Here is a 27,322-nt window from a genome sequence, read left to right as displayed (position 1 = left end):
TTAGGAGCTCTTTTCTTTGTCAAGTCGGTCAAGGGCGCCGCTCTCGGAGAAGCGAGGCACAAACCGGCGGTAGTACCCGCCAAACCGAGAAAGGATTGGACTTGCCGCTTGGTTTGGACGGGCCAGGCCATTATGGCTTGCAACTTGGAACACTGTGGCCTCACAGTACCCCGCCCACTAGGTAGCCCAAATATTTGGCTTCCTCAATCCAAAGAAACATTTCTTGGGGTTGATTCGAGCCCGCCTCCCAGTGTCCGTAATACTGCTGTGACCTGCTGTATGTGTTCCTTCCAGGTGCTGGAATAGATGACACGCCATCCAGATAGGCAGCACAGAACGAGTTATGGGGCCGGAGCACTTTGTCCACCAGACGCTGAAAAGTCGCAGGCCGTGTAACCCAATGGAAGGACACGATACTGCCAGTGTCCGCTAGGAGTGCTAAACGCGTTTTTCCTTCGGACTCGCTAAAGGAACCTGCCAGTACCCCTTTGTCATGTCAAGTGTAGTCAAGAATTTGGCTGGTCCCAGTCTCGAGGAGGTCATCCACGCGAGGCATGGGATAAGCATCAATTGGAAACTTGGTTGCCGACGGAAGTCATTGCAAAACCTCCAACTGCCGTCAGGCTTAGCAATCAAGACGATGGGACTGGACCAGGGACTACTACTTTCCTCGATTACTCCTAGTGCCAGCATTCGCTTGATTTCCAGTTCCACTTCTACTTTCTTTGCCTCCGGGAGTCTGTAGGGTCGCTCACGGACGATCACCCCGGGTCAGTCAATATGTCATGCGCAATCAGAGAGGTCCGACCGGGTTTTCACTTACCACCTCTGGGACAGAGCGGATAGCTGCTTCGAGCTCTTGTTTCTGCCTGGGGGATAGCTGCTCGCCGAAATTAAGGGAACTTACTTCCCAAGAGAGAGCAGGGCTGTCCGGAGGAGGGATCGACCCTCTCCTTCCACGGTTTCAGCAGGTTTACATGATATATTCGCCAGCTGGTCGGCGATTGGGCTGTTTCACCAAATAGTCAACCAATCCCTTCCTTTCCTTAATTTCAGAGGGGCCTAGCCAATGGGCGAGCAGTTTAGAGTGAGAAGTTGGTACCAATACCATGACGCGATCCCCCGGTTGGAACTCCCGGAGAGTCGTTACACGGTCATAAAGGGGGCCTGTGCTGATTGCGCCTCTTCTATATGACTTTTTAGAATCGGTCTTATTGCATCAAATCTACCGCGCAATTGGGCGATATATTCCAAAATATTAGTGGAGGGCTGTGCCTCCCCTTCCCAGCCCTCTTTTAAAATATCCAATAAACCCCGGGGTTGTCTTCCATACAGTAATTCAAATGGAGAGAACCCCGTAGAGGCTTGAGGAACTTCCCGATATGCAAAGAGGACAAGGGGGAGGAGTTGGTCCCAATCCCTCCCATCCTTGCTGACTACCTTACGTAGCATTTGCTTGAGAGTTTGATTAAATCTCTCCACTAGGCCATCGGTTTGAGGATGATACACCGAGGTCTTTAAATGCTTTATTTTCAGTAACTTGGCAGTCTCCTTGAACGCTTCCGAGGTAAAAGGCGCCCTTGGTCCGTCAGGACTTCTAGGAATGCCTACTGCAAAAAGACTCCTACTAGTTCCCGTGCAATATTTTTGTGGTAGCCGAGCAACGGAACGGCTTCAGGGAATCGGGTAGCATAATCCACGAGGACGAGTATATATTTATATCCTCGGGCTGAGGGTTCTACTATGTCAACCCCAATCCTATCAAAGGGAACGTCAATAAGGGGAAGGGGAACCAGAGGAGCACGGTCCTCCTAGGAATTTGCCGCAGTTGACATTCCGACAGGAAACGCAAAAGCGGCTAACCTCCTCATTAATCCCCGGCCAGAAAAACGGAGCTTAATTCGCTCTAATGTTTTATCGGAGCCGAGATGGCCTCCAAGAAGGTGGGAGTGTGCTAACTCGCAAACCTGCCGCCGTAGGTCCGCTGGATTAGCAACAACTTCCGACCTTCCCTCATGTTCAGCGACCCGATACAACAATCATTATCAACGACAAAGTGAGGTCCCTGTGGCATGGGCAAATGCGCGCTGGCCGCTAACGAGAACCACTGCATTCTTTATGTGTTTCAGAGAGTCGCCATTCCACTGTTCTCTTGAAAGAAGCCGGCGTCGCTCTAAACTGAAAGTGCAACTCAGAGAGCGGGTCCGGTCTGACCTCAAGGGGCGGAGATTCCTCCTGCGCTGCCGGGCGCTTAGTGGATGACGTAGTAGCCCGCGACGGTCCGGGGTGTCTTCGCCACTCTCTTGGCCTACCGCCCCACTCCCTGTCGGCTGATTACACGGTGTGGAAGCAACTTGAGATGAATCGTTGTCATCTATAACGAGGCCATAAGTTTTCGGGAATGCTTCTAAACTACCGCCGTTACTATCAGACCAGTCTCGCCCGAGGATTACGGAAACGGAGGATCCGGATGCACCGCCACGGTAAGCTGTCAAGGGTTCCTCCGAGACATATGTAACACCGGGCGGTATTGTACAGCGGATATCTCCGTATACATTTTAGACTGGTCTTCTTTTTAATCCACTGTTGCGGTAGAATAAAACGGCGAGCAACGACAGACACGCTACTGCCGGAATCGAACAGCGCTGTTATCTTATGTCCATTAATAAGAAGCTCCCCGTATGTTTATCCGCCAGGGATTGCTAAGGGCACACAAACAACCCCGCCATTGTCCCCTACGGTCCGCCTTGTTCCTCGACAGGTCGCAAGCCAGACGGCCCGGCGACTTCGAACAAGCTCTGGAATGCGTGGAAGGGACTGCTTTAGTGGGACATAGCTCCCGGTAGTCCACAGAGCGGCTGTTCTGCCCTCCCAGGTTTCACAGCCGGCCTCTGGGTTTGCAAGAGCTGCAGCAGCTCGTCCATAGAATGGAATTCCCCCAGGCCGGCTGGGCAAATTCCTGGGTAGTATTTTCAGCAGCAGAAAACAGGCCACTTGCTGCACTATTTGTAAGGGGTTAACTCAATGGCCGTAGCCACTCACCCACCTGTTGCCAGAGAGCCATAGCCTGCTCTGACAGCCCTTTGCTTGGGTTAAACTCCCAGTTTATGATTTCCTTCACCTGCCGCCTGGGGACAACCCATCGCTAACTGGGACCTTGGTCCCGATGGGCAGCTCGGCTTTCCTGCCAAGGAGAGCATACTGAGCCACTCGTGTGTGTTCCCCAGAAGCCAGCCCACGCCTGTGGGTCCCCTACGTTCTCCACGAGATGGGTGGTCCCCACCGGTTATGCTCATGGAGCAGAGCCTGCACCGCCCTTCCTGACCCTCTGGCGCACTCCCGCCCTGAAACTCGCCCCGTACTCACCCACCTGGTTCCGTGATAGTTCGTGTCCCGGTTCATCGGGACACCATCCTGCCGACTACGCCACTGTAATAAGTGGAGACCAGAGACGCGAAAGGTTTGGGGCAGCCACCCGCTTATTACGGTTTCCGCTGCAAAAGTCTTTGAGGCATTGCAACAGTTGTTTACACAACAGAGTCCAAAACAGAACTGCCTGCCTAAGCCAAGGCAGTGAGCTTTATAGCACAGAGGGCGGAAATGATGTCGTCCTCTGGGCCGGAACTGGAAGTGACATCCTCCTTGGGGCCGGAACCGGAAGTGACCTCATTCTTGGGGCCGGAACCGGAAGTGATGTGTCCTTCCTGGAAATGGCGGTTCCTGGTGGGATTTCCCGGGTAAGACCTGCAGAGAACTCAGAAAGAGCGTCAGTGCACCCCCCCTGGGCAGATGTATAAACAATATTTCCTAAGCCCTTCAGCTGCTTCCCATGCACACGTGTGTGACACTGGGAAGACTTCCGGTGTCAAGGAGGAAGTACTCTCGGGTCAGGCAGAAGCCCCTAAAAGTATAGACAACCCTCCCTAGCAGCTCCTTCTTTGCTGGTGCCCACAGAGCCTGGCAGGGCTGCACCACGGGACTGCAATTCCCAGCATGCCCTGCAAGCACATGATGACCACCTCAATAAACATGCTATTCTTGATAAATTTCAGTCAGGTTTTAGAATCAAATCACAGCACAGAAACTGCACTCGTTAAAGTAGTAAATGACTTGCGGGTAAATGCAGACAGAGGCCATTTATCTGTTCTCATCCTCCTTGAACTGAGTGCCGCATTTGACACCATTGATCACAATATTCTTAGAAATTGCCTTAGTCAATGGGTGGGCCTCTCTGGCAGTGTCTTAAATTGGTTTGAATCCTACCTGGCAGAGAGAAATTCTTTGTTAGTTGTGGTAATTACAACTCAAAGACACATGATATCCGATATAGTGTTCCACAAGGCTCTATCCTGGGTCCGCTGCTCTTTTCAATCTACATGCTTCCGTTAGGTCAGATTATATCAGGTTACAATGTGAGCTACCACAGCTATGCTGATGACACACAGCTGTACTTATCAATAGCACCTGATGACCCCGATTCTCTTGATTCACTAACAGAATGTCTTACTGGTATCTCTGAATGGATGAATAGTAATTTTCTCAAGCTAAATAAAGAGAAAACTGAAATTTTAGTGATTGGCAATAATAGATTCAATGAGGTTATCAGAAATAACTTTTAATCCTAATGTATTCAGTTTAAGACAGAAGTAAAAAACTTTGTGGTAACTGTTGACTGTAACCTCAATTTTAAATCGTATATTAATCAGATTACTAGGACAGCATATTTTCACTTAAGAAACATAGCAAAAGTTAGACCTCTTATATCATTGAAAGATGCTGAGAAATTAATTCACGCTTTTGTTTTCAGTCGACTAGATTACTGTAACGCACTCCTCTCAGGACTACCCAAGAAAGACATAAATCACTTGCAACGAGTGCAGAATGCAGCTGCTAGAATCCGAACTAGGAAAAGAAAATCCGAACACATTTCTCCAGTTTTGATGTCACTACACTGGTTACCTGTGTCATTCAGGATTGACTTTAAAATTCTGCTTATGGTTTACAAAGCCTTAAATAATCTCGCTCCATCTTATACATCGGACTGTCTGACACTTTATATACCAAATTGTAACCTTAGATCCTCAAATGAGTGTCTCCTTACAATTCCAAAAGCTAAACTTAAAAGAAGTGGTGAGGCGGCCTTCTCTGGAATAGCCTGCCAATAGGAATTCGCCAGGCAAATACAGTAGAGCACTTTAAAACACTGCTGAAAACACATTACTTTAATATGGCCTTCTCATAACTTCACTTTAACTTAATACTGATACTCTGTATGTTCAGTTCATCATAATAACTATTCATGGTGGCTCTAAAATCCGTACTCTCTCTTCTGTTTCTTTTTCCGTTTTTTTTTTTGTGGTGGTGGCGCACCTACTCAAAGCATCATGATGCACCAACATTGATGGACTGAAAGCCAGAAGTCTACGTGACCATCATCATCATGTCCTTCCATGAGAACCCTAAATACAAAGAGGACTGTTTCATTTATGTTAGGTAGATTGCCCAGAGAGGACTGGGCAGTCTAAACGTCTGGAATCCCTACAGATTTTATTTTTTTCTCCAGCCGTCTGGAGTTTTTTTTTGTTTTTTCTGTCCACCCTGGCCATCAGACCTTACTCTTGTTCTATGTTAATTAATGTTGACTTATTTTATTTTCTGTGTCTTTTATTCTTCTATTCCTCATTATGTAAAGCACTTTGAGCTAATTTTTTTGTATGAAAATGTTCTATATAAATAAATGTTGTTGTTGAATGGGCATACTGACCAGGGATTTGCTGCCACCCTGTGTGTTGGGGGAGTGTGTACTCTTGGCATACCATCCCCCCGTCCATCCACTACACCAGCCACCCTGCCAGGTAAAGGTACGGGGTTTATCCAGGCCAGGATAATAATAATCCTCTTGTTGCCATCCAGTATGGTACTGATTTTCTTAAAATGTTTAAAAACCCCTGAACTAAACAATAGGCAAAAGTGGGCTGGGTGGACTGAGACCCCATAGTCACACCAGAGAGGAGTATCAGGTAATGAAGGGACATGCATTGCTTAGCCACAGATGCTGCAGGCATTGGGAAAGAAGAACCAGTAAACCTTTTACTGAAAGCAAACGTCTTTACCTTGAGATGTATTCTTCATGCCAGAGGTCACACGCATTATTCCATTTTTTAGCATATTCATTTCACTGACGCATATTTAATTTTACTTTGCGGCTGGCGTGAGGTGATAGGTCACCATACAAGACAGCAGTGAAATCTTATTAAATCAGAGAAGCAGAAAACAAGTGGACTCGACTCTTGTGCCATACGGTAGTTCTTTACTGTATTCAGTCGGGGCAGCAGGTCCTAACCTCAGAGCCGTGCGATTCCTGTGAAAAGGGGGAAGAAGCCTACAGCTTAAATCTGCAAAAAGCTCATCAGTGTAAGCAAGAATGGGCTCATGTCCTAATATGAGATCCTGGGGTGGCGTGTCATGCGGTGAGTGCAGAAACGCGCTGAATCAGTGCAAGCTCCCCACTTCTCCTCGGAGTACCAGGAATCTGTTAACTCTTTAACGATGGCCAAGATGACTAGCTACTTTTCTGGGACAGGACGCCTTGTAAATAAACGATCGGTTGACCCTTCACTCGCATGCTTCGATCCTGTGAGACACGTCAATTCATGGCTGTTACATGAACGATGATCAGCCATTGACACTCAAAACAAATTAGAAAGACTGCATTTGATGAATTTTCTTTAAAATTCAGTCAAAATTACACACTGATTGCTTTATGCGAATTCATAACGTTTTTGTAGAATGTAGAGCTCATTATTAACTTGTGGTTGATTTCAAATTTGGAAATTCTGTGTTTGTAGTTTTAAACTGTCAAGCACAATATTATACTGTACGGTACACTTGATGACTTTGTGTTTTTTTTGCCAAATGAACAAAACATGTAGAGCTCAGACTCTCAGCCTCTATGTACCATCACAGCACCTCAAACTTGACCCAAAAGCACTGTACGCGTACCGCCACCTTTCAGGTTACAACAAAAAGAACTGATTATATGTAATCACTCTGCTTTTCCCCGGCACTTTTCATTGGGAGCACTTCATCCAAACAATTTAAGAAGAACACAGTAGAAATTTAGAAAAACTGCCACCTTAAAAATGAGCTCGGATTAACGCAGCATTTTGACAGGACAGATTTCACCCTTCACACTCGTTACGGTTTTTCGCATTGCAGATAGACTTCAAATAAGGCAGGGTGACATTTCTGCCACTTAATCTTTTCAAGTCGGAGCTTCCGATTGATTAGCTGAAGAGACAATCCTTCTGTACAAAGCATTTCTACAAAGGAATTAACATCACCGACTGTCACCATACAGCCGACCAGTAAAAGAAAGAGAAAGGACTTTTATTTTTTGGATTGCTACATTAATATGAGAACGGCCGAGAAAACACAAACTTGTATACAGCACCAGGGTTGACATTAGAGAATTTGAGACGAGAATACAAATTGGAACGTGCCAAGAGTACATTTTCTTCTCACAGACCACCATAGATCCATGCAAGATGTTACCAAGTAATGTGGTAGATGGTAGGACTTGACTCAATTGTTATATTTTATGATTTAAATTTGGTCAAAACCAAAAAAATGTAAGAAAAACTAAGGTGCCTAAATAGAGATCCTTACTGTCCTCCCCCAACTGAGATTCAAATGCCATTTTATGTCTTATTTTGTTCAAAGTTTATGTTAATATTGTTGATTATTCAGTTTATGTTTAACTCTTTGAGGTCTGAATAGTTTTTCTGAAAAGCTCTGGCTTCGTGTTGTGGCTGCTGTCGGCGCCTGTTTGGAGTCTTTGGTAGCAGCGCCTCCACAGGGGCACCTTGACAGCCAACAGGAATGAATGCCTGCATGGCTGACTGCCTGGCTGTTTTCGCATGGAGGTGGCAGTCACAGTGCGACACAATCTGGTTTGTACCTCTTGCCATTGTAATTGGTGGTCCTCCCAGCTAAACGTTGCTGTAGGCGCATCAACTACAAAAATGTACAATCAGCTGGGGACCGAGCACCTGATCCTGGTACCTCACCTTTGTTTTCGATCTCCATCTCCAGATCATATGCATCAAAATCAGAGTCTGACACAACGATAATACGCAAAACGTCATCCATGGAGTATTTTGCTTTGTGTATTCACTTAGGTCTCCCATCACATGTCTATGCCATTTTAGAGGTTGGTTGCTCTTCGCTACTGATGCACACGCAAGGAATCAAAGTGAACTTTCCTTCTAGCAAAAAGAGTCAAACTAAAATGTAACGGTGAATTTTGCTGCAGTTTACAGCTGATTACCATCCCCTACCCCTGAATTTCGACAAAAGTTGACATCCGCCCTGAAAGAGTTAAGTATCTTTTCTTACATTGGGTGGTCCCTCAAGAGGTAGGGGTACCTGCCCATCACCATGCAGCCCTCTAAAGTCCCTTGCGTTTCATTCTGAATGCATTCATGGTGTGGCGAGTTTCTCGAACGATTATTCGTTTCTGGGTTTTTTGACTTCTTTTGTGCGGTTTGTGATTACTCTTTGACAACTCTTACTCTTACATTCTAGCCTTCATGCTCCTCTGAGCATACTTCTGTTCTACAGAGCTTTTGTTAAAATAAAATCCATCCATCCATCATCCAACCCACTATATCCTAGTTACAGGGGTCTGCTGGAGCCAATCCCAGCCAGCACAGGGCGCAATGCAGGAAACAAAGCCCAGGCAGGGTGCCAGCCCAACGCAGGGCACACACATACACCAAGCACATACTACGGATAATTTAGGATCGCCAATGCACCTAACCTGCATGTCTTTGGACTGTGGGAGGAAACCGGAGTACCTGGAGAAAGTGAACCCGGGTCTCCTAACTGCGAGGCAGCGGCGCTACCACTGCGCCACCGTGCCGCCCCTAAAATAAAATCTTTTTATTTTATTAAGATTCTTATTTGCTGTTTGGACATCCTTTGCTTCTGTTGGGGGATTTCATACCCTTAGGTATCTATTTTGTTAATTCCATCCATCTATTATCCAACCCGCTATATCCTAACTGCAGGATCACGGGGGTCTGCTGGAGCCAATCCCAGCCAACACAGGACGCAAGGCAGGAAACAAACCCCGGGCAGGGCACCAGCCCACTGCAGATTTTGTTCATTTCTTTTTGGAAATTGCAGTTTTAATTTTGATCTGTGATTTGGACCATTATATCGCCACCATATTGGCTCCCTTGTTGATGCTCGTTGCTAGGACTGTCCCAGAGTGGGCGTGTCCTCAGAGGTCACGGCCTGTCAGTCACAACACAACAGGACAAAAAGCCATCCAAAGCCCTACAGACCTTGTTTTGTTTCTTTGGTTTCTGAGCTCTTTGCACTCTTTCTGACTTTGATCTCACAATTCTTGGCTTCGGTTGCAGATAGTTGGTCTTCTGGTTCTGACCCTCACTATTGTTTTTTTGACAACATTCTTGTCTTCCAGTCACCTTCTGAAGACTTGTGCCTACTGGGTTAAATAGTTGCCCTTTTTTGTATGTAGCCAGGATTTGGCAATAACCCCCAGGTTGGCATTTTTCAGTCACTGTTTGCAATAACACAATGGGCAGTGTCATCCATGAAGATCAGACACGGACGTTCTACCCTCTCATTCAAAAGCAAGTAGAAATAAAATATTATAAAGGAAAGTGTGGAACAAAAGACGCATGTAACTCTCCCGATTGTGACGCCAGGCTGTGTGCTGCTGACTGTTTCAAAACCTATCACAGTAAGGACATGTGCTAAATCTGCATCAGTACAGCAGTGGGCACCGGACATGCCTTTCCTACTGTATTTAAGCTGACGTTTTGATATTCGCATGTTTCTGTTACACACATTTTCAGGTTAAAAAGACTTTGACTTGTTTTTCTGGGGACAAAGATGACACTAAGGAGGCTACAGCTGAACACAGCAGATAAGGGCAGACTGAAGTCAAATGTGGCTGTTAAAGAGTGAAGGGCACGATAGCAGTCTGTGGTAAAACTTTAATGGTTAACACTAGGCTGAGCTCCAGCCACGACCAGACAAGAGTCACACTGAGACGGAGGGGATACAAGCGACACGCGGCCCAACACTAGCCATGTCTCAGCATTCATGTGCTGCTGAAAGCTTGAATTTGGAAAAACAAGACAAAAACAATGGGCAATATTTGTGCAAAGATTACGTAATTTATTTCCAACATGTATTTAAAAATAAGGACAACGCTTTAAAAAGGTGTGGATTTTCCAGGATGGATGATCCTGAGCCAAATTACAAACAGAAAGCAAGGTGCTACATACAGTACCATACTTGCGGGGGGCAATAGTGCTTTCAGATTTAATAAAGGCCGCTTACAAATCTTAATTACAATGAAATGCTTCAAGTTCTGAATTTGCAGAATGAATGCCACTTCTTTATACATTGTACTTACTTGTTATAATAAAAATAATACTAAAGAGCGGTTTATAACAAAAAAATTCACAAGTACTGTAAAGAGCCTGTAGATCCACACTGTAAAATCTCCCACATTTTCCCTTTGGGAATACTAGACCCAGGCATCTCCACTTCCAGATTTGTTGCTCCCATCAGGCACTGCTCGCTATCAACATGCCCACGTAGACCCAACACATTTATCACTACTGGAATTGAATTTTTAAAAAGCTCCGAGTGCAAAGATAAGAGTAGGGAGGTGGTGCAATATACTTTAAAATAAAAAATTATGTAACAGGGCTGACATTCTGCTGGGAAAACGTCCTACTGAGCTGAGATTTTGTCACAAGTCACTCATGTGGCTTAAAAAAAAAAAAAAAAAAAGAGTACAATAAATAGCGACTGTCACTGCAACAGGGCGAGGGCAGAAATGGTGGCCAGAAGTAATGCCAAGTGGAGAGAGAGAGAGAGAAAGAAAGAATTTTGTGACCAGCCTCACACACTGAGCCTCTCTGTAATTGGAGTTTCTTATTTCAAGCAAATATTCTTTAAAACTGAAATGGCTTCAGAGTTCAGTTGTGGACAACATTCAGCAGTGATACGCTTAGATCTGAAAATGGCACCCAAGATGTTACTTCATGATGGGTCATGAGAAGGTAGATGATTACATAACAAGAGTCATTTGGCACAGTGGCCCGGTCCACAGAAGACTGGATTGACTAGACCTAGTAAGGCACGTTGACGTGACCGCCGTCAGCACCATTTCATAAAAACAGCAGTGGATATCTGTAGGCCTACTAATCAATCCCTGAATTAAGTCAAAACACACCCAACTTCAGTGTAGTCTCCATTCTGACCATATTGATACCACAATTACTAAGAGTTTCAATAGTCAATAGGCACACAGGATATTCCTTAAAAATGTAGGCAGACATCCCACCTGCCTGATATTCCTACACATGCTGGAAAACCCAACAGCACCGATCTGTGGTCTCCTCCACCCCACCTCACACCTCTTCAGGCACATGAAAGCACAGGCCGCCTGCTGTCCATACCTTTAAATGGCAGGTTTATCACAACGGGCAAAGCAGCTGACGACCCACAATACACTTTGGCTTCAACACTAAGGCAAAGGGGAGCAGATTGTGTATAAAAGGAGAGAGAGAGAGAGAGAGAAGGAGAAACAAAAAGATCAAGTCAACTACATAACCCCCTTACCTCCTTGGGCAAAAGTCATACCTGAAAAGTGAAAAGGAACACAAAATAAAAGAAGAACATTCATTTTAGGAAAAGCAAGAGTCTATAATATAAAATTGTCCACTGTTTGAGGTGTGCTGCTTGATGGTCAACTGAATGAATGCCACGTTACTTCTTGGGAGGTAGAACATTCTCTTTAAAGTAACCAGCATTGGTAATGTTGCCAGCAGGGAAGTATCTCGCCACGACAAAAGTGGAGCCATCACTTGCAGTAGCCTTGCCAACTCCTAATTTTTTCGTACTCTTCCACACCATGGCTGTGAAATGACCTGAAAACAGAAAAAAAGCACATAAAATCATCAGGGCTTCCATCTAAGTAGGAAAACAGGGCAACCATTCCAGTGCAACAGGCCTTTGTCTTGTCTGTGGTTAGTAAAGCTTTGGGCTTCACCTTGTGCAGGTTTGCTTCTTACAGACTCCTGTTGCATTGGATTTCTTTATCCTAGTATTCGCTTTGTTTCCCACATCCCAGATATGTTTGTGTGTTGAGCTAATTGGCGATTCAATAACAGACACAGTAAAGTGTGCACTTGTGTGGACCCAGCAATGGAATGGCCTGCTCTCCTGCACTGGTGTCCACATGAAGCTGCTGCAGACCTCCACTCCCCTGAGCCAGACTATGCAGGTTACAGACGGCATGCATTGTTGTGTCTTTGGCTATCTTGGCATGGATGACATTTACAGTAGGCAGAAACCTAGAATATGGTGAATGTGGGTGATGGAAGGTGGGTGTTATGTCAAAGTAGAGTAATTGGTGTATGAGTGCATTAGGGCAGATTCAAGTTCTCCACTATAACAAACAAAATAAATCATCATTCAGCAGTCACTCCATTTGGACGTTTTTGTGTCATCTGAACTGAACAGCAGATGACTGCTCCACTCTTGCAAGTTTGCAACATTAGCGCCGTCCTTAATGAAGTTGGAAAACTCTTGCGATGGTTTGTGACCAATCAAAGAATCAACTCTTTCTGTTCCTCATCGTTTGTCAGTATGTCATTGTACTTTATTCAGCTGCATCGGTCATTACTGTCGTGATGCCAACAGTTCACAAAATTCATGAAAGACTGGAGCATCTCACCTCTGATCGGGTGCTTTCTTGAGAAACGATGGAGACCTTTATCTGCCTTTTTTTTTAATGAGGACATCAAAGAAGAATGTTCTTCTTTTTGTTAACAGATCCTCCAACTTCAGCAAATCACCTTAAGAGGTCATCTTAAGATGTTGAGGAATGTCTGCTAATGGTGGCCACGGCAGGCTTCACGCCATCCTTTCCTTGTTTCTGCTAAAAAAGCCTAAAATAGAAACGTCCTACTTATTATTAGAATGTTCTGAAAACTCCCACTTACTGGTAGAATGTTCTGAGAACTCAACCTTACAGCTAGAATGTTCTGGAAGTTCCAATTTACTGCTAGAATATTCTGGGAACTCTACCTTAAAACTAGAATGTTACGAAACTCCCACTTACTACTAGAATGTTGTAGGAACTCTATCTTACATACTTGAACATTCTGGAAACACCCTGTTACAGCTAGAATGTTCTGGGAACTCAACCTTAGAACTAGAATGTTCTGGGAACTCCCACTTACTGCTAAAATGTTCTGGAAACTTTAACTTGTTGCTAGAATGTTCTGGGCACTCAACCTTGTTTTTTTTGTTTGTTTGTTTGTTTTAATGGTTCACAAATCATTTCGCCTCTTAAGAGCCCCACACAAGAGTACATACGTAGTAACAATACCAATAAAATGCTCAGAATGGAGTGATCTCCACATGTTTCACATTCAGGCTAAAACTTCACAGGAAAGCCAGCTAACCCTATTGGGTACTAAGCCTTGTGGAGAAATTAATCTCCAAACATCCACTCTTTGTCTTCCAGTCAGTTTCTGGTCGGAGTCGGTGGGGCTACTGAGGCGTGTTGGGCACAGGCCTAGTGAAAGATTCCACAGCAGGCTACATTACATATCAAACTGTTTTTAAAATGATCTCGGAGAGCGATGAATAGACCACCTGAATATGTGCTTACTGAATCGAGTTAGTCTAATGAAGGGTCATGGGGTGACGGTGCTTATCCTGATCGAAGCAGCGGCTGTTGGGATGGAAAGCTTCTGCCTCACAGGGTATCAGGGACATGAACTTGGGTCACAAAGCAGAAAGCCACCATCTTTGTCAAACCCTTATCTGAAGTAGGAACACTGCATTTGAGTTTTGCTACACTGGCAGCAGTGGGTGAAGGCAGATATCAACCCTGGAGAAGATGCCAGCTCATCTATTGGAGCCAGTTTAGAATCCCCTATTGTTGAACACAATACAATTCTATATATTGTACCTACTTGTAATTCACATGTTGTGATGTAACTCTTAAAACAAATTTAAGTACAACATAAAAAAAGAATAAGAATCACCTATCAACCTTCCTTGCATGTCTTTGGGAGTATGTGAAGAAAACCAGAAGAAAAACCAGATGAGCAAAGTTAGAAGGTGGAATACCCAGACAGTTAATTAAGGTGTGCTGCCTGAAGCTAACAGGTGGCAGCAGTAATCCAGAATGTGGCCATAAAGCCAAAATGAATACAACATAAATCACAGTGTACAACTTCAGATATTCAAGGTAAAAAGTGAAAAGTTACAACGTAAAAAACTGTTAAAATCTGATGAAAAAAATGCATCTCAATGTTTGAGGGATTTTTTTTCCTAACCCTGCATTCATTTTTTGGTATTTCTGTATTGCTAGTGTGAAAGCTCTGGGCACATACACAGGCAAGCAGAATACAAGTTAAACACACAATACCTGGTTTATTTTCAGTTCAGCACACAGTGCCCAAATCACCAACACAGCACGACACAGTCCCTTCTCTGCCTCTAGTCCCTCCGCCTCCACTCCTCCTCAGGCTTTGTCCTCTTCCTCCCGACTCTGGCCATTGAGTGGTGGTTACTAGCTCCCATATTTTTATATTATATTATATATATATATATATAGTAGCAGTAGGGGGCACTATCGCTCCCTTGAACCAGGTAAAAGTACAATAATTCTTACTTTTATTATAATAATTACGTGCACCAAGTGCCCTCCACTCCACACTACTCATTAAATAATCAATACAATAATAATAATAATAATCAATCCTCCAACTTCCCGACACTTAGCCATCCTTCCTCCCAACTCTGCTCAGCGTCTGGGATTTCCCATGGTCCTTTTATATCTCCTGACCCGGAAGTTAATCCACCCTACAGTCCATGAGATTCCTGATCACTTCCGGGTCGGATACAAAGTCTTTTTCTTCACCCCGGAAGCCGGGGTTCCTACTGTTCATGTGACCAGGATGTACTTACGAGTTATAGGGCACGTAGCACTCCCCAAGCCTCCCCATAGCGGCTCCTGGTGGCCCCCATGGTATCCAGCAGGGCTGTTTATAAAAACTACAAGGTCCATGAAGCTCTGCTGGAATTCGTGGAACCTCCATGCCACTGGGAGTGCTTCATCTGGCAGCTTGGAGGTGTGGTCCGAAATTATATTTTATATATAAATATATACATATACACACACACACACACACACACACACCTAAAATATTATTAAGAACACCATACAAATACGGTGTTTGACCCCCTTTCGCCTTCAGAACTGCGGCGTGGCATTGATTCAACAAGGAGCTGAAAGCATTCTTTAGAAATGTTGGCCCATATTGATAGGATAGCATCTTGCAGTTGATGGAGATTTGTGGGATGCACATCCAGGGCACGAAGCTCCCGTTCCACCACATCCCAAAGATGCTCCATTGGGTTGAGATCTGGTGACTGTGGGGGCCATTTTAGTACAGTGAACTCATTGTCATGTTCAAGAAACCAATTTGAAATGATTCGAGCTTTGTGACATGGTGCATTATCCTGCTGGAAGTAGCCATCAGAGGATGGGTACATGGTGGTCATGAAGGGATGGACATGGTCATGGACATTTAAACGATGCCCAATTGGCACTAAGGGGCCTAAAGTGTGCCAAGAAAACATCCCCCACACCATTACACCACCACCACCAGCCTGCACAGTGGTAACAAGGCATGATGGATCCATGTTCTCATTCTGTTTACGCCAAATTCTGTCTCTACCATTTGAACGTCTCAACAGAAATCGAGACTCATCAGACCAGGCAACATTTTTCTAGTCTTCAACTGTCCAATTTTGGTGAGCTCGTGCAAATTGTAGCCTCTTTTTCCTATTTGTAGTGGAGATGAGTGGTACCCGGTGGGGTCTTCTGCTGTTGTAGCCCATCCGCCTCAAGGTTGTGCGTGTTGTGGCTTCACAAATGCTTTGCTGCATACCTCGGTTGTAACGAGTGGTTATTTCATTCAAAGTTGCTCTTCTATCAGCTTGAATCAGTCGGCCCATTCTCCTCTGACCTCTAGCATCAACAAGGCATTTTCGCCCACAGGACTGCTGCATACTGGATGTTTTTCCCTTTTCACACCATTCTTTGTAAACCCTAGAAATGGTTGTGCGTGAAAATCCCAGTAACTGAGTAGATTGTGAAATACTCAGACTGGCCCGTCTGGCACCAACAACCATACCACGCTCAAAATTGCTTAAATCACCTTTCTTTCCCATTCTGACATTCAGTTTGGAGTTCAGGAGATTGTCTTGACCAGGACCACACCCCTAAATGCATTGAAGCAACTGCCATGTGATTGGTTGATTAGATAATTGCATTAATGAGAAATTGAACAGGTGTTCCTATTAATCCTTTAGGTGACTGTATATATTGTGGAGCCGACCCGGACACAGACAGGCGGACATGTTCACCACCACACGTATTTTATTTACAATATTTACAATGTATATGGTCACTAAGACCCACTGTCCACAAGTGCACAAACCCCAACACAGTCCTGGCCACTCAAATGCCTTTCTTCGGGCCGCCTCCACTCTCCCCTCTTGCCTCGTCCTTCTTCCACCCGACTCTAGCCCTGAATGAATGGAGATGGCCCCTTTTATATGGTTCCCGGATGAGCACCAGGTGTTACCGGCGTTCCTCCCTTGGCCACGCCCCAGCATGGCGGAAGTGCTGGCTGTCCTCCCCGGGTGTTTCCCCAAAGTCTTCCCCCCAGCACTTCCTGGTGTGGTGGAAGTCCTGGGGCAACAGGTCCCCAAGGCATGGGGGCGCCTCCTGGCGGTGACCACGGGCCCCTACAGGGTAGGGCTTCCATGCCCTCAACCTGTGGCCCCCAGAGCAACCAGGAAGGCGGCCCCCACGTGATCCAGGGTGGGCTTTGACCCTCTTCCGGTCCTTCATGGCATCCCGGCTGGGTCGTTGCCCCTGCCATCCCTGACAATATCAATATATATATATATTTTAGAGAGAGAGAGAGAGAGAGAGAGAGAGAGAGAGAGATTTTTCCGCCTGTGGAGGAAATGTGGCCAAATAAGGCCCTGAAAATATCCATGTCCCCCCCTGGTGGTGGCCACGAGCCCCAACAGGGTTGAGTTCCCATTCTCATGACCCTGCTAGAAACAAAGGGGACTGTCCTCTGTCGGTCCAGGGGAGAAACTCTCCCCCTGTCCTTTCATGCTCAGGATGCCCCGGCCGTGCAATGGCTCCCGTCATCCGCCAACCTAATTAAATGAAGTGATAAGCGACTTCCACACATCCCCATGTGCTCAATCTCAGCCCGGGAAGCATTCTCATGATAGCACATCTTCCCTTCATCCCCCATTGGGCTTTTCTCTGATCATCTGTGTATCTCCTTTAGTTAAAAGCCCTATTATGGATGAAATTGCTGATATTAGTGAATGTCATTCCCACCAATTATCCTCTTGCTCCATTTACATTTCACGCCCAGATTAGAAAATGGTCTATTAAGAAGCATTCTAGATGGCAGAGCATCATGCATTGCCGACTAATCCACTGTGTGCTTTCTGGCATCCGGCGCATTGTCTTGTAAATGAACACGCGCCGAGCTCTTGTGTAATTACAAAAGCAGCAGCAAACGCCTCTGACAAAAAAAGAGTAGTTCACTGTGTCCTTGTGAATAAGAGATGGGCTGGATTCATCTTGACAGTTACATAATTTGTTCAGTCAAGGAAAGTAAAGCTACACTGAAACCTGCCATTTAACTGCAAAATGGAAGAAAAAAAAATCATAGGTGGCCGAAAAATGACAAAATCTTTCATACAAAGTGGAATGTTCAATTGGAAACTGTAGATGGACAAGAACAGAAAAAAAAGAAAAAAAGTCATGTTGATTGTCTGCTCAAAGAAATTTCTGAGTTGTACATTAAAAACTCTCGGAGCAGTCTCTGTCTAGCAGAAATAAAAGCAAATTTGCTATTTGATTATTATGTGCAGGTCCATTCTGGTTTTGTAACTAAATACAAAATACAATACGGTGCTAAACAGGCAACAGTATACCAGAGTCATATTATAGACATAAAAAATAAAGTCAACAATAAAATACCAAACTGTAGTTAGGATCAATGAAGTGACAAAAGTATGCATCTGCTCAGAATTGTAGCAAGTCAAGGTCTGTCTTGGCGGAAATGGATGCAAAGTACAAATAGTAGGAATCCGTCCTGGAATGGGCACCATCTCATTACAGAACACACACACACACACACACACACACACACACACATAACCGCACTTCTTATTGGCCAAGACATGGCCTTTTACCACTAGCTATTTAGCTACATACAGTCGAGTAACAGCATATGTAATTCTTAGCTGCATGTTTTCATCTTCCACTGGTAATGCCTATTCAAATAAGGGATGTGACATGTGTAAGGCATATCACAGGTATTCGTCTAAATTAAAGCTGGATTTAAAAGAACTGATAAGTGGGTGATCATCTAAAAATGATAAGCATTAGCACCAAAGGGGAAAGTGGCTTTGTCCAAAAACACATTCCTTAAATAGACTTTCAGTTGGGAGGAAAGTCAGGGGCAAAAAATAAAAAGGAGAGTCAAATAGAGTCAAGGTCAAACAAGGAGGATTTTACTTCAAACAAAAATAAAACCCTGAAACCGTAGTCAAAAAACAGCAAGGACTAGTTGTTTAATCTTTAATACCCTGAGGCACCTGAAACTGCTCCTGCACATGGAAGGTTGAAAAATTCTCCTTTGCTCCAAGTATTAAGGACCTGCTTCTGAGTGCCTCTAAACTAAGCATCAAAAGGTTTGTGGCTTCCCATGCCAATTACTAAAGTTCAAACGTCTGGACAGATATCTGACTCATGATGTGTCCCGTCCACTCCACAACAAAACACTTGGCATAGTCGGCAGGATTTGCCCTGTGAGCGGTTGGGGTATAGTGGCCCATCGGTGTTTCTTGTGATCTGGGGGCAGACTGAGAGCTTAGCTGATGTCGCTAGAAGGCACATGGCTTGCAGTAGCTTAGTGGCTCTTTCAGCACACAGAAGCATGAGAGATTATCTTTTGTTGTTTCACTCAGCCCATGATAAAACATCTGTAAAAATATGTATGAGAAACAAAATGACGCCATGAAAATATAACAACAACATCTATTAATACATAGACACAACAATATTTTATACCTCAAAATGAAAATGTAAGAATTGGTTTTGGGCATAATCAAGACAATAAGTTAATTTTGTCTAAGAAGTGCCAAGTGAAACAGAAGAGTTTCATTTCACGTAGTTTTGTGAAATTGCCTCTAAAGTTCATTTCACAAATGAGAAACATGAAACTCACTAAAATGAAGTTTCTTTCTATGGAAAGTAAGGATTATTAGTCCCTAATGATTATTCTTTAGCGTAAGCCACTGTCTCCTTCCTTGGTCACCCTCCAACTTTGCCCCAATCTCACACCATGTTGTTTCACACACACACTTAACTACCTTAATCACGGACTGCCTGTATATTCATGCTGACAGTCCCATCTTGCACTGCTCATTTGGGTTCAGAGATATCACCATCTCCACTCACGTTCCTCTTCTCTGAAAGCCAATCCAAGATCTTTCCAGAGATTCACAAGCACACATACCCAGCCCAAAGGATGTTGAAAGTGGAGAACTGCCTCCATAGTGCTTAAATTTGGACTTGGGCTACGGTATACTAGTCCTCATATTGACCACCTGGACCCACTGCAGTTTGCCGGACAAAGATTTACGTAGAGAATGCAATTATCTATCTGCTCCAAAAGCGTTGTTGCCATCTGGACAAAGCTGGCAGTACTGTGAGGATTTTATTTTTTGATTTCTCCAGCTCCTTCAATACCATCCAGCCATCCATGTTAAGGGGTAAACTCAGAGATATGCAGGTGGATGAGCCTATGGTGTCCTGAATAATGGACTCTGTTGGGCTGGCCACTGTTTGTGCAACTCAAAGGGCTGTCTCTCTCTCTCTCTGTGAGCAACACTGGAGCACCACAAGTAACAGTCCTGTCTCTTTTTCTCTTCACTCTGCAAATACTGTATAACACCAAGTCATATCACTTGCAGAAATTCTCAGATAATTCTGCACTTACAGGGTGTATTGATAAGGGCATTAGACAAAGGAGAGGAGTCAAGTGGAGAACTTTGTTTCTTTGTGCAGAAAGAATTGTCTGCAACTTACAAATCAGCAAAACCAAGGAACTGGTTATTGGCTTTCACACCACCAAAGAGTCTTTGTCCAGTCACTATTTAGGGACCGAACACAGAGGTAATGCACACTCAAGTACCTGGGGGTCCACATCAATGGCAGGTTGGACTGGTCTCAGAACACAGAAGAATGGGCAGAGCAGGCTCTTCTTCCTCAGGAGACTGTGTTCTATTAGTGTGGGAAGTGACATCCTTCATATCTTCTACAACTCTGTGATGGCCAGTGTGATTTTCTATGCTGTGGTGTGCTGGGCTGGTAACATCACCTCAAGGGCATTAGTCCTGAGCACCACTCAGGCAACTGTATAGATGCGTCTTGTATAAGTGTTAGACCAGAGGATTACTCGGGCTGTAAAAGTGGCGACAGCATTAGAGCCGAGCATTGCTTGGAAAACGATATACATGTGTCTTGTGTAAGTGACAGACCCAGGTGTTACCCAGGCAATGGCGTAGACATGTCTTCTCCTAGGCTCATAATGGTGTCTCATAAGAAATGTTTTTCAACAGCCCAGATGTGGCACACTCTTGACAGTGATACGACCAGTGATGACGGTCTGAATTTGAAACGGACAGTGAAATGGAAAGTGATTCTGATGAATTTGAATGTGACGTTCGTGACAATTGCACTCTGCAAGGAATCACGCTACTATTGTCCTGACTGTGACGTTAGATTGTATATTTCACTGATATACCACACAAATGACACATTTTGACAATATATGGCATTAGCATTATTTTTACTTATATTACTATTATTCATTATTATTATGATTGGTATCATTATATTATTATACTTTCTATGCTTTTGACTTTGTACATTTAGTTTTTTGCATGTTTTACAGCAGAAAGACGAGATGTCATTTTTTTAATGCCAAAAATGCAATGCTTTTGACAAGTTTTTTCACGGAAAGCTCTATCATAGGACATACTCCGGACCCCCTGGAGGTCATAGCAAAGGCCAGAATTAAAACAAAACTGAGTGCCATAATTAACAATGCTGCACATCCCCTCTCTGACACATACACTAAGGACTTTCAGCTAATCAATCATTCAACAGAAGTGTGTCAAGAAACGCGGCATAGGGCTCCGTTATATCAACAGCAATACACCTGCATAAGGTCTCACTGGGACTGGGACTGCATATATATATATATATATATATATATATATATATATACACACACACACACACACACACACACACACACACACACACACACACACATATATATATATATATATACACACATACATACATACATATATATATATATACACATATATATATACACACACACACATATATTTATTTATTCAAAGAGCATCTGTAAAAAGCTAAATTTCTTCCTGGGGACAAATGAAGTTAAGGTAAGGGCCCTCTAGCTGCAGATATATTGTGTGATGCTATTTCACGTGGAGAAAAAGGTTGCAGAAGAGATGAAAATATACATGCTAGTGCTATATATTATGCTTATGGCAAAACACCGTTTCTTTTGCAATTTTTATTTTGCGATGGGCAAGTATGTTTTGCTGCAAATCTTGACCAGTTTATAGAAAGACAATTTCAAAGAGTCAACATGAGAAAAGAGAGGTTTCCCCAGTGAGAGGCTAGTGCCAGGTTAATGGTACTCGGGACAAAGAGCCTCTGCTGGATTGGATTCAGAGAGAGTGTGGAAAGGTACAGGAGAAAAAAAAAACTGAAAAACGGGGCAGGAGTGTCAATCTGTGGAGAACGTGAGAATTGTACTCCAATAGTGAACGGCCCAGTTGTGATAGGATGCAGTAGCACCAACCATTGGCCCACCGTGCCACCCATAGAACATCAGGATCATAAACAAAGTACTAATGTACAAATGTGCGAGTTACAGCCCATGGAGAAAACGCTCACGCCCTAAACTCTATTAACTATTCTTCTGCATTATTATGCTATTTACACAAGTCATATATTAGAGAGTTTTTTCTTTGTTCTGACCATTTAACCTGAATTAACATTACTGACAAACATAGTAAACGCACTGACCGCCAATGCTTGCTATTTTAACCCCACAAAAATGCTGCCAAAGCAAAAAACACCTTCACAACACTCAAAAACCAACACTGAGTATGGAGGGTTGTCTGGGCCATAGTATCACCAGGGTGGCAAAGAGTAGGAAAACTTCCAAACAGTAAAACCCACTTTGGCAGAAGAAGAAGTTTATTACATGCCAGTGTGCATAGGCAGCGGAGGCCATTGGGTGGCGCTGTGCTCTGCTGCTGTAAAAAGAGTTTCGTCACACAGCTTGCGTTTTTCTATTAAGTGTGGAGAGACCATCTTTTGTCGTAGTATAACATGAAAGGTCAAAATGGTAGGCATTCTCATTACAACAAAACACAGGTGGCAGGAAAGCAGCCAAAAGCGAGTAATTAAAAAGAAAAAAAAATAAAAATGACCAGCAAATTTGCCAGCTGTGAAAACCTCCCACCAGCTCAGACCCTTTCCCTGCACTCATGTTGTAACACTTTGGAAGTCTCATGCCATGTCAGGTCCTCAATTTAAGTAATAAACTGTGCTGGGAAGGATTTCAATGAAAAAGGGTACTATATAAATAGCTAGTCTAGAGCACAGAGTTATGAAAAATTAAAATGTAAAAAGCTTGCCGATAGTTTGAATTTGAGATGCTTTTGTTTTGTTTGCTGGCAGTGGAGTAACGACTAAAAATCGCAACAGGAAGACAAAGAAAAGTGAACGTGAGCAAAAGAGCAGTGAGAGCAATATTGTATGATATCCAGCGGGGACTCATTAACCTTGAGCGAGGCAGGAAGCCCAGCATCTAATGTGGATGGATACATCTGAAATTTGTCTTCATTTTTCCCCCCCGTTTTTGGAGCCTGTTTGAGAACCTGTACAGGCACATTCCTGCTGCTTCGCCTGCAGGCTCAAATGTGTGCAATATGCAATTCAATTTGTCACTTCAAAAGCATCTACTGAGCTAGCAAAAGATGTGAATGCAATAAAACAGGAACTCCTGTATGCTGTGAAACCTCATTTGTGATTTTACAGGCAGAAGCAATGAATTACCAGTGTCCACTTCCACAGAATAGATTCCAACACACACACACACACAACCAGTCAACAATAAATGTATAGCAGTGTTTCCCCAAAGCACAGGCACTTTCTAGTGGGAAGAACTCCCCAGTAGAAGCATTGCTTGGATTGTGCTAAGGGAGCACCATGGCACCCTCACAGTTCGAAGACACCGGGCTCAATTCGCAGCTCAGTCAATGGCTGTATGGAGTCACCTTGTGTTTTCATATTTTTTTTCCTGCTACATCTGTCCAGCAGAAAGAAGTCGGTGAGGCTCAAAGCCGTGTCTCTCACGAAGATGTGAGAAACACTGGAGCACCACACGAAACTCACCTGTGCTCTTTACATCTCAGACTGTAAATAGACTTACAGAAATTCTCAGCTGATTCTGCACTTTTGGGGTGTATTGATAAGGGAGGCGAGGCACCGGAGAGGAGTCAGGTAGAAAACTTGGTTTCTTGGTGCAAAGCGAATTGTCTGCATCTTAACAGCAAAACCAAGGAACTTGCAAAAATGCAAAAATGTGTTGTGAACTACAACAGCAAAATTTAATAATAATAATAACATTTATTTATATTGCACTTTACCTTGCTCAATTTATTTGTTTTATTTTCATTCAAATTATGTTACTCAATGTGGTTTACGTGATGTTAAAGAAAAAAATGCAAAAAAAAAAAAAATAATATAAATGAATAAATCATAACAAAATACCAAACAATAAAAAAATTCAATAAATCCGTATGCACTTACATTATACAGAACAACAAGTACCAGTAGAGCACTTAATTCTGGATTAAATTGCTACAAGTCTATGTCAATAATTAGCTGCACTTTTGTGATAATGTTGTTTGGGTTTGCTGTACACATGTAGAAACATGGCGAGTCTGTGGCCACAGTGGTAAACTTGCAGCCTTGATCACTCAGGTTTTCTTGCTGTTTTCTAGGAGTAAACTTGGCCTCTCCACTCTACAGTTAGACCAAAGAAAAGCAGTGATTCACATTTTAGGGGCTGACAGTGTACTAGGGGTCGAAATCCTTGCTGGTTGATCAGAATCATGGTAACGGCTTGTTCAATGTTGTCATTGACTGTGGATGTGTACAGGTGTCCTGATCCTTCTACATGTGTAACATTTGTCCGGCTGTTATTTGAACTGCTCAGTCCATTTGTAAACACTCCGCTATGACAAAACATTGTCTCCATATTGTGCAGAAAACCTTCTATGGATTTCAGCCCCATTATACCCGGAGCCCATAAAAACTGGATCACTGCTTGCTGCTTTTCTTTGGTGTGAAAGGAGAGTGGGGTGGGAATATGGGAATGTTAGGTGGGAATGTTTAATCTCAGAAAATAACAAGAGAAACAGACAGACGGAGCTCAGAACTTTACCACTGTGACCATAGACACTCCATATTTCCACATGTGTGCAGGGAAATCTGTACAGCTGACCAAAATAAAATTATCACAGAAGTGCAGAGGATTACAGACTTTCCCTCATTAATAATAAGTCTAATGCCATGGTCAGCACACTTCTGCTGGTGAGCTGCATTATAGTAATAGGATACTAATAATATAGATAATCTTACTTTTTCTGATTTTATGAGCAAATTGTAAAGATATAATGGAACACCATGGATAAGTTCTTAACTTGGATGAAAACCATAATGAAAAGCAACTTAGGAGAAGTATGAATCAAATGAAAAGAAAGCAAAAAAAAAAAAAAGTACTATTTTGTCACCATTTCTTTCACACATACAATCAACAAATGCTGCTTTCCTTCTTTGAATAAAAATACAGGACTGCGGTATTTTAAAACCAGACTAATCCACGCTGCATGTGTACACACAACAATCATGTCACTTAAAAACTGATAGACATGTATGCCAATAAAGAAATGGCAGGAGCCTCATGGCCATCAAAACCTTCCTTTCCTCCACTTATACAACTAGAGAATAACTACAATGGAACTTAAACAATGAGTTGTCACTGCATTTATTACGGTGTCTGTAATTGTTAGAGAATCTGGGAAAAAGCTAAGTTGCTTAAATTAACAGCTCACCAGAGATAGATAGATAGATAGATATGAAAGGCACTATATAATAGATAGATAGATAGATAGATAGGAAAGGCACTATATAATAGATAGATAGATAGATAGATAGATAGATAGATAGATAGATAGATAGATAGATAGATAGGAAAGGCACTATATAATAGATAGATAGATAGATAGATAGATAGATAGATAGAGAGATAGATATGAAAGGCACTATATAATAGATAGAGAGATAGATATGAAAGAGACAAGTTAGGGAGCAGGCTTTGATACAGCACGTTAACACACCCACCACATGATGGAACTCCTCGGGATCTTGGTTGGCAACTTGCAGGCAGACACACGGTCCAGTCCCAAACTCTGCAAATGACACTCTCTATCCGCCTCAGCCAGGTGTTACGTTGGTGTCGCTTTAGCCTGGTTCAACCACTCAGGTCATCAGCAATGAGGGTCCTGTGAGCCATATAACCAGTGGGGAATCGCACCACATGGCCGTAGTGCTGTAACCGACAGTCCCTCATAATACAGGTAACGTGCCACATTCGGGACTCCATCAGCAACTGCTCATTCAACACAGACTCCTCACTCAGTCTCTCAGGAGCCCTGATCAGAGCTTCTATTGACTCTGCAAAGATCACAGCATCGTCGGCACAATCAGTGAGTCACTCTTCAAAAACAGAAGGGCAGATGCTGGAGGCTCCTATAGAACAGCTGGGTCTACAGAAGTGCCCAGTTTGTGAATTCTGACCACAGACTTGTTGGTGCTACTCAGCTTAGGTCCAGTAAGCTACCACCCACTAGCAGATTGAGGCTGGACCTAGCCAGACTCAAGAAAGAGACAGACAGAATGATAACACCGGGCTACAATGATTTTGGGTTTAACTTATGGATTTAGGCCTCCTGATCACAAAAATCACCTGTAAAATTTTCCTATAAAATATCTTTTTTTTTTTTAAATCACCTATTGTTGCAATTTCCTCTCATATTATAAGTATCCATATACAGCAGAACCACAACTGGAACACTTCTGATGATCCGATAGTGGTGGCACTGCTGCTAGGATTGCAGCTCAGATATCCCAGGGGCTGTTGTTTCATTTGTAAATGGACAGCCATGCTAAAGAATCTCAGAACATTAAAAAGAAATGTCAGCTCCATAAGCATTGGGTTCTAGAGCAGAAAAGTGTGGCACAGAAGTCATTTTTCAGCTCAACAAAGAAGCTTCCCTTTCCTTTGCTATTTTTTTTACTAGACTTCCCTCTTCATGTAACCTGATGAAAACATTTTTGATTTTTTTTTTTTTGGTGTAAATGTATATTATCTAACTGCCTTACCTTAACCTTTCTTGTTTCTATTTGTCTGTTTTATTTCACTCTGTCTGTTATTAGATGCAACTGAGAAGGCAAATTTCATGCTTTCTTGTGTAAACATAACTAAATAAAGAAACCTTAAAGTGTAGGAAGGTGAAGGACTTTGATATTGGAGACGTATGTACAGGAGGAACTGCTGCCAAGATTAAGGAAGGCGTTTTTGTTGGTCCCCAAATCAGACATGTCATCAAAGCCAAGCAGTTTAAAAATCTACTAGTGGAGCAGGTGGAAACCACATGGAAGGCATTCAAAGTAGGCTGTTGAGAATTTTCTTGGCAATTCCAGAGCACCAAACTACATACAGTACATCTGGTTGGCAACATGTCTCGAGCATACAAAACTGCAAGGTATAAACACATCACGAAAGATTCTTTTTCTGCTTTCACACACATTTCCTGCTAATAGCGATGAACATGGAGAAACATTTCACCTGGACATTGCAACAGTGGAAAAGGGGCATCAGGGCAAATGGACTCAATCAATGCTGGCTAAGTATTGTTGTTCACCGAAATGAACAGCATCAGATGTTGATTACAAACAAAA

At 43.3% G+C, this 27,322-nt stretch overlaps 1 protein-coding gene across 1 annotated transcript in view; it reads right to left on the bottom strand.

The window, feature by feature from the left end:
- Window positions 1-10,189: 10,189 nt before the first annotated feature.
- glipr2l (GLI pathogenesis-related 2, like) overlaps window positions 10,190-27,322 on the bottom strand; it is a 56,506-nt gene continuing 39,373 nt past the window's right edge. The window contains exon 6 of the mRNA XM_039736579.1: window positions 10,190-11,978. Coding sequence (XP_039592513.1) covers window positions 11,818-11,978 — 161 coding nt within the window. The 3' untranslated portion in view covers window positions 10,190-11,817. The remainder of the gene's footprint in view (window positions 11,979-27,322) is intronic.

Source organism: Polypterus senegalus, chromosome 15 (genome assembly GCF_016835505.1).
Source record: "Polypterus senegalus isolate Bchr_013 chromosome 15, ASM1683550v1, whole genome shotgun sequence".
NCBI classification, from domain to species: domain Eukaryota; kingdom Metazoa; phylum Chordata; class Cladistia; order Polypteriformes; family Polypteridae; genus Polypterus; species Polypterus senegalus.
The sequence above is the reverse complement of the archived record's forward strand: the minus strand, read 5'-3'. Positions and strand labels throughout refer to the sequence as shown.